This window comes from Chlorocebus sabaeus, chromosome 25, assembly GCF_047675955.1.
Source record: "Chlorocebus sabaeus isolate Y175 chromosome 25, mChlSab1.0.hap1, whole genome shotgun sequence".
Classification (NCBI taxonomy): Eukaryota; Metazoa; Chordata; class Mammalia; order Primates; family Cercopithecidae; genus Chlorocebus; species Chlorocebus sabaeus.
The window spans coordinates 86,788,513-86,797,197 of NC_132928.1; the positions used below are offsets into that span (position 1 = coordinate 86,788,513).

Below are 8,685 nucleotides of genomic sequence, written 5' to 3' on the forward strand. Positions count from 1 at the left end.
CTTGTAATGGGGTTTCTCGTTCGTCTGGTTGGTTTGTTTTCTGTTCTAGACCTTCCTCGTTCAAGTCCCTATAGGACCCTGTCTGTCCTTGCAAGTTTCCACTAGTCTCTGCTGGTCTTATCCCTATCTGTCCCCCATGGTCCCTGGCCAGTTCCTGCCTTTCCCTATGCACACTCTATTTGTCTCTATCCTACTTATCTCTATTTGTCCCTCCAGGCCTCTGCTTGTCCCTGGATGTCCCTGCTCAGGCACCACTTGTGACAGACTTGTACTATTGCTACTTGAAACCATCACTACAGCAGTTACTGTTACCGCTTGAGACCATCATTACAGAACTGAATGAAGAAATGAACGTAGAAATGGTAAAAGAAAAAACTTTCAAGGAAAGGCTAGCTTGAGGGAAGAGATCCCAGCTTTGAGTGAGTAAGGGCAGCCACCCCAGCCTCTCAGGCCTCTATTTATTGAGTAGCAATAGCAGGGAGGAGGCCGTCACCACTGGTGAGCTGTGTGATTGATCACAGGTTCACATTATTGCCATCAGACTTTCAGATGTACTAATAAACACTTGTGGCCTGGGGGCGTGACTGCCCTCAGCATAACCTTTGTGTGGCAATCGCAGTTTGTCAGTTTACCAACATTGCCTTTATGAGAAGCAGTTTTGCTGCTTGCTCAGCCTCCGGGGTATACCGAGTTACTGACTTGATCACGACCCTTCTTTTGGCTTCCAACTTTTCCTTTTCTTTCAGTTGAATAAGATCTGTCCCTGTATTATGGGAGTTGATGTCAGCGTGACTCCGGTCGGTCCTCGGGCCCGAGGACACCCACACGGTTTGTTCGTCTCCTGTAAAGACACAGGCACACCACGCTCGTCCCCACGTTAGTAGTAAATCTACAGAAGCAAAGGTTTCTGTGGCTGCAGCCGGGAGGCAACGCCCTTGCTGAAGCATCCGCTCCACGAGCTGCAGCTCAGCTTCTGCCTCTTTGCAGAATTGCTGGGGGGTAAAACCTTGTTGATAACGAAAGACAAGCTTTTTCCGATGAACAGAAGGCACAGAGAAAACAAAACGATTTGAGACTTATCCTTCTCATGCAGCAGTACAGCAAAAAAGCCATCCTGAAACCTTCAATTCACACTTACACAGGCGGGTCTATTAGACGCTCTGAGTTGTGATAAACAAATCTTTCTCCTACCTGTGCTTCTAAATCCCTGACCACCTCGCTTCTCACGTACAGAAGGGCACGATTTACAGGGAATAAGCAACAGTTGTGTAATATTCTCCTGGTTCAAAACCCGGAGATCTTGTGACGTTACCACTACCCGAATTTCTCCATAACCCAGAGCAAGAACTCCTGGGACTTCAGGAAGGCCCTGAAAGTTCACATGACTTTTGCCTAAAATCCCATCTATCCTGTTGGCAAAGGTCCCCAAATGCCAGTGTCAAGTGTGTTCTCTAACTTAACTCATTCTTTGGCGGATCTAATCCTGTGCTTCCAGGTGTTTGAGGGGGAGTCAAGGCATCTCGGAAACCGCCCCCCTGAAACGGAGTTGTGGCCTGACCTGGGGACGCCCCATTGTTCGAGGTGCCCAGGTCCAGGCCTGCTTGTTTCCCAACAGGAGGTGCCGTTTTGATAAAATCTTCAGTGGGACTGATTAGCCCAATGATTTCCCTAATGGCAACAAGGGCAACGTCCTGGTACTTTTTCTGTAGCGAGAACTGTTGAGATCCCTTCGGCCCAGAGGTCTGGCGGCATTCTCTTCTGAAATGTCCGATTTTTCCACACTTACATTTTCCCACTCCTGGGCTCAACCCTGGGCTCCTTTCAGATCCGTCAACTACCAGAATTAGCCGTTGCCCGAGTCAACATTGTAAAGCAATGAGGCCGAGTTCCCACATCTTGACAAGTTCTAAGAAAACCTCAACTTCCTGCAGACCTCACAGGTGCCACTGCACGTTCACAACCCACATTCGTATTCTCATGAGCCATAGTCAAAGTCAGCCTTTCTGTAGCCACAGAAGATGGCAAAGCCAGTTTTCATTCTCCCTCTCGTCTACCACTTTTGATAGGTGCTGTAAGTGGGGAATTCTCAGGCCCTGAAATAAGATGGCATGCACCAAACTCCAAACAAAAGGAAAAAAATAACCAAATTCTTCCCCATGTTACCCTGATTCAAGAACTCCCCGTTCTTCATACCTCTAGGGGCACTGACCAGTACCTTTTGAGAGCACTGGCCGTATGTTGCTGCTGGCAGACTTGTAATGGGGTTTCCCGTTCATCTGGCTGGTTTTAGGAACAAAAAAGTTCCAGCCGACCTTCCTCGTTCAAGTCCCTATAGGACCCTGTCTGTCCCTGCAAGTCCCTGCTAGTCGTTATCCTTATCTGTCCCCCATGGTCCCTGCTAGTTCCTGTCTTTATCCCTACTTTATTTGTCCCTCCAGGCCTCTTCAGGTCCCTTCAGGCCTCTGCTTGTCCCTTCAGGTCCCTTGTTCAGGCACCACTTGTGACAGACTCGTACTATTACTGCTTGAGACCATCACTACAGCAGTTACTGTTACCGCTTAAGACTGTCATTACAGGACTGAAACGAGAAATGAATGTAGGAAATGGTAACAAAAGACAAAAGAAAACTGAAGGAAACGCTAGCTTGAGGGAAGAAGAGAGATCCCAGCTTCGAGTGAGCAAGGGCAGCCACCCGAGCATCTACAACCCTCCGTATTTATTGAGTAGAAAGAGCAGGGAGGAGGACGTCACGATTGGTCAGCCACGTGATTGATCACAGGTTCACATTATTGCCATCAGACTTTCAGACGTACCTAATGACAAACACTCGTGCCTGGGGCATGGCTGCCCTCAGTATAACCTCTGCTCAGCAAACGCGGTTTGTCCGTTTGCCAACATTCTGCATTTATGAGAAGCAGTTTTGTGGCTTACTTAGCCTCCCGTGGTATCCTGAGTCGATGATGACCCTCACTCTTTCGGCCTCCAACAGGGTATCTCATATGAATGGAATCATACAATGTTTGCCTTTATGCTTATTTCACTTCACATAACATTTTCAAAGTTCATTCATGTGGCAGAAAATATCAGAGTTTCATTCCTTTTGAAGGTGGAATAGTGTCACATTGTTTGTATACATCACATTTTGCTTATGTATTTGTCTATTGATGGACACAACCTTTTGGCTATTGTAAATAATGGAGTTATGAACACTGTTGTACAATTTTCTGAGTTCATGATTTCTTTTAAATTTCAAAATTAATTTTTAATTTCAAAAATAATTTTAAAATTCAAAAATAATTTTGAAATTCTTTTGAATGGTATCTTCAATAAGTTGAGACAGATACATTTGTATCTATTCAAGTATTTTTCCCATTTGCTATCAAATTTTGGCTTTTTGTTACAGACACATAAGAATTTTTTTATACACGTGCTGGATATTTTGTTTCCAGTTTTGTTACACATCTGCTAGTTTGTGACCTATCCAAGTGTTTAAATTATTTGTAAATTGAATTACCAATATTTTACTTTATATTAGTTCTTTTTGTGTCTTAAGCAATGTGTTCATAACTTAAAGTCAAGAAAATATTATCCTGTCTTATCTTGTAAAAGCTCATAGTTTATTTTTCCTTTCTTCACCTTTTAGTTTTTAACTCACCTAAAACATATTTGTGGTACAGTATGTGACCTTAGGCAAATGTTCCATTTTCCATATGAACAGTTTTCCCAATACAACTTGATGAATTTATTTTTCCCAGATCTGCAGTGACATCTCTGTCTCCTTTACAGTCACATTCTCCAAAAACTTTGCCTGTTCTTAGTCTCCCCAGTTCCTCCACTGTCCTCTCTATTCAGGATATTTACCTCTCATTTCAATGATCTTTATGTGGATAAATCAAACCTTTCAGGCCTTATTGTACTAGGGCCATCAACACAGTTTTGTTTGTCTGGTTTTTTCCTTGTTTTGATATAACTGTCTATTCCCTCAACTGAAGATGTGTGTTTTGTTTTGTTGCATTTTCATCTGTCTTCAAGTCCACCAAACTGTGATTGAGTTTCCTAACCCACTGTTTTGTTTTTCCTTTTAATTTTTTTTCTCCTTGTGTCATTTCCCCAGGTTCACTTAGTACTGGAGGGATCCTAGCTCAGTTACTGGTCTTCTTTTTTTTTTTTTTTTCTTTTTTCTGTACCTTTTCTCTGTTAAGCTCATTGGGGTTCTAAGCTATAACCATGTATCTATATAATATCTATATATTAATGACTTCAGTTCAAAACAAACTTGGCATTCACCAAACTGAACGGATCTGTGCCTCTTTCTTCCCCCCCTCCAAACTTCCTGCAGCTGTGTCTTTCCTTAGTCCCCCTAGTAGGAGGTCCCCAATTTCAGTCGCTCAATCCAAGCCCTTAGAGTTGCCCCTGGTGTTTCTCTTTCCCTTGAAACCAATATCCAACTAGTAAAGGAATCCTGTTGGCTCTACCTTCAGAATACACCTAGGTTCCAACCATTTCTACGGTATGTTCCTGCTTCACCTAAATCCTCTGAGGGTTATTTCTAAAGCAGCAGTTGAAGAAACATCAGATCATGCCACTTTGGTGATTAAAACCCCATTGTAGCTCACCGTTTATTGGGAGTAAAATCTGAAATTCTTACAGTAAGCTATAAGGGGCCCTTTCCATGCTCCTCTCCCCATTACCAGACATAGATGTCTGCGCGTACCACTGTTTCCCTCACTGCTCCAGTCATCCTGGCTTCTTGTCACTCTTTGAATAAGCCGTGTACACTCTCACTTCGGGGCTGTCCTACCAGTTTTTTGTTTTTTGTTTTTTGTTTTCTCCATGTGGGATCTCTCCCACCCCAACACTGTCTTCAGGGCTAAATTCTTTATCTCCTCAAGACTGCTCCAATGTTATCCTTCCAAAGAGATCTAGACTATCGATGACAATGTAAAAAGCAACCAACATGACCACAGTTTCAGCAATTCTTTCTCTCCCTCAATCTACTCTACTTTTCTCTTTCTCTACCGTTTGACATTCACAGACTACAGAGTTAACTTACTTATTCTGTTTATTATTATTCACTGCCTCTGGGCTACATGGGCAGCTTCATGAGGACAGGCACCTATTTTGCAAACAAATATATCCCAAGGGTCTTAATAGTTCAATAGATGGCTGATCCCTGATATAATGTAGGGATACAGTTCACACACACATTCTATCCCTGATATAACGTATGGATACGGTTCAGACACACCTTATCTCCCTGATATAATGTACTGATACAGTTCACAGACACTTTCTATCCCTGATATGATGAACTGACACAGTTCAGACACACATTTTATCCCTCTGTAATGATGCTAAGCCTAAGAATCTAGGTGTATAGACAGTATCAAAACTTTGCAAAGTTTACAGTTAGTGGTATGGGGTGGGGGGAGGAAAGTAAGACTTTTTTTTCGTTGCTCATCAAAAGGTTCATGGCTGGTAACTTCCAACAAAAGACAGATTAGTAACAGAAAAGTATAGGAAATTTACTTAATAGAAGTTTCATGAGGCATGCAAACCTTAAAAGTATGATTAGATCATTAAAAAATAAGATGTAATGGAAATAAACTGAGGAGGAGGACTTAGCAAGGTTTGTTTGTTCAGATTCTAGTGGCCTCCCCCTGTGACATTTTTTCCCCTCTGGGCATTGGTCAGGGCCCCTCTGGAATAAGGGGCTTGTTACCTTCTTTCAGAAGAGGTAGGTCTGAGAATTCTTTTGTGGACAGCTCTCAAGGGAGAAGGGCAGAAACAATCAGAAAGTTACCTTTCTACCTCTTCAGTTTTCTCAATTTTCTTCAGCGTATTTAGTATGTCAAGTTTGCATCTGATGAAAAAGCCGAACACTGTAAAATATTTAAAGAGGTTTATTCTGAGCCAATATGAGTGATGATGGCCTGGGGAAAAGCCTCAGAAGATACTGAGAAAGTGTGCCCAAGGTAACCTCTGTCTCCCTAAAACTTAGGGAAAGAACTTACATGCAAAGTCATCAATCAAAACATGTAAAATACACATTGTTTCAGCCTGAAAAAGCAGGACATGAAGTGGAAGGCTGATGAGTCACAGGTGGACGCAAAGATTTTTCTGATTGGCAATTGGTTGAAAGAGTAAAGCTAAAGACGTGAAGTCAGTAGAAAAAACGCTCGAGTTAAGGTAAGGGAGTTAAGGTAAGGGACACCATTTGGGGGTCCTCCAAATCAATTCCATTCTGCCACTATCCACAGTCAAATGCTCTAGCCCAAGCTAAAGTCCCACGACCATCTGCCACGATCTATCTGGAGATAGCGTCAGATCCCACAGGGTGAGGGCTCAGTCCCACAATACTGCCTTCCATTTCCAGTGCCAATCACAAGCCCCAAGTTGTCCTGTGCTTTTGACCAAGTGATTGCTCATTGAGGATCCCACGGCCCTTCCTTGGGTTCAGTTAGTTTGCTATAGAGGCTCACAGAACTCAAGGAAATGCTTTCCTACGTTTACCATTTATTATAAATGATATTACACAGGATACATAGAAACAACCAGATGAAAAGACACCAGGGTGAGGTCTAGGAGAGCATAAGAGCTTCTGTCTCTGTGGAGCTGGGGCATGCCACCCTCCAGGGAGGTGGGTGGGTTCTTATCACCCTCCTGCTCAGCTTCATGAGTTTAGCTTTCCGGAAGTTTTCTGTCCTCTCCTTTTGGCCTCTATGTGGAGACTCTATTGAATAGTCATGATTGAAGCGTGGACAATTGCATAGAAATATGACTGGACACAGAGTATGACCTAGTGTTGATAGAGTGAGTGGGGACACCCATGAAGGCCTGTCTGATCAGATTGTTCTTGGCCCCTCTGTATAGCATTCCCTCCTCCAGGGTACGAGAGAGGGCCTCTTTTGAAACAGAGGTCTTGTGACCTGCAATCAGACAAGGTAGTCAGATAATTTCTTTGTGATAAAAAGTGGGCAAAGATTGGATTATATTTTTTGTTTCTAAGGTTTTCTTTGGGGAGAAAAAGAAGCAGGTGAAAAGAGGGAAGGCAAAGATCACAGAGAGAGATTCGGTTTTCTGAGGCCTCAAGAACCACAACATTGGAACATAACCATGGAGTTATGAACCAGAAACCCTAGACAAAAAACCAATATGGTAATCATATCACTCCCTCCCTTTTTGCTTCATCTTTCAATGAAAGCACAGCCACAGTGACCACAGAGTCTCCCATTTACCACACGCATGGGAAGGAGTCGACTATCAAAAGACACCTCTTGACACCCTTTGAGGACCTTTGAACCTCCCCAAGGCCCTCTTCAGAGCTCCAGTCACATCCTTGTTTCTAAGGCTGTAGGTGAGGGGTTCAGCATGGGTGTGAGAATGTGTAAAACACAGAGAGGACTCTGTCCTGGGCAGGCGTGTGGTAGGAGTGTGGTAGCATGTAGGTGTACATGGCAGCCCCATAGAACAAGGACACCACAGTCACGTGGGATGAACAAGTGGCAAAGGCCTTCTTCCTGCCGTCCACTGAGCTCATGCGGTGCACTGTGGTCAGGATTCGGGCATAGGAAGCAAGGACTACAGAGAAAGGAATCAGCAGCATCAAAACACAGCACACGTACATCACTGTCTCATAGAGGGCTGTGTCTGCACATGCCAACTTCAGGACTGCCGGAGCCTCACAGAAGAAGTGGTTGATCTCCCGGGAATTGCAGAAGGGAAAGCTCATGGTGATGGGAGTTAGGAGGAAGCCATCCAAAGAGCCCCCAAACCAGGAACCTGCTATAATCATCCAACAGACTCGGCGGCTCATGAGGACAGGGTATCTCAGAGGGTTGCAGATGGCCACATAGCGGTCATAGGCCATGAGGCCCAACAGGAAGAATTCAGCTCCCACAAGGGTAAGGTAGAGGAAGTGTTGAGCTGTGCACCCCACAAAGGAAATGGTCCTTTGATCCAGCAGGTAATCAATTAGCATCTTAGGCACAATGGTGGAAATGTACATCATGTCAATTAAGGAAAGGTGGCTGAGGAGGAAGTACATGGGTGTATGAAGGCGCAAATCTGTTTGGATCAGGAAGATCATAACCCCATTGGCCCTCAGTGCGGTGACGAAGATGATAGAGATGATGGCAAAAAGAAGACCTGAGGTTTCCTTTCTGTCGAACAGCCCCATGAAAGCGAAGTCTGTAGAGGATGTGTTGTGCTCTTCCATTGATCCTACAATTGTGCTGATATCAGGTAGTATCTTCCGAATAAGATGACAGCATTCCCAGGGCAGTAAAATAACAACATTTGAATTAATTGTTAGGCAGCAAACTTTTAAAACTGGGAAGAAAACATTTAAAAAATAGTATTCTTGGTACACTGGGACTGATATCTAGCATTTAATCTATTCCGAAGAGTTTTTAAATAAAATTGGTCATTATTAATCAATAATTGCTTAAATACATTGGAGAAGATGATGTCAGCAGATGATACTGTATTACAATGATATACATTACAATGCCTAAGGGTGCATACCATGCTACACAGCAGTTAAACATACCATGGCCTGGGGTGTGTGTGTGTGTGTGTGTGTGTGTGTGTGTGTGTGTGTATTACTTTAGATGCATTTAAATTTGTATTATTATTTAATGCATCTTTCGGTGGTCGGCATCACCACCACTTTCAAAACATCTT

At 43.5% G+C, this 8,685-nt stretch overlaps 1 protein-coding gene across 1 annotated transcript; it reads right to left on the reverse strand.

Moving 5' to 3' along the window:
• Window positions 1–7,366: 7,366 nt before the first annotated feature.
• LOC103247612 (olfactory receptor 2T1-like) lies at window positions 7,367–8,285 on the reverse strand. The gene has a single exon (XM_073011449.1). The coding sequence runs from the start codon at window positions 8,216–8,218 to the stop codon at window positions 7,367–7,369; it is 852 nt and encodes a 283-aa protein (XP_072867550.1). The 5' UTR covers window positions 8,219–8,285.
• Window positions 8,286–8,685: the final 400 nt, after the last annotated feature.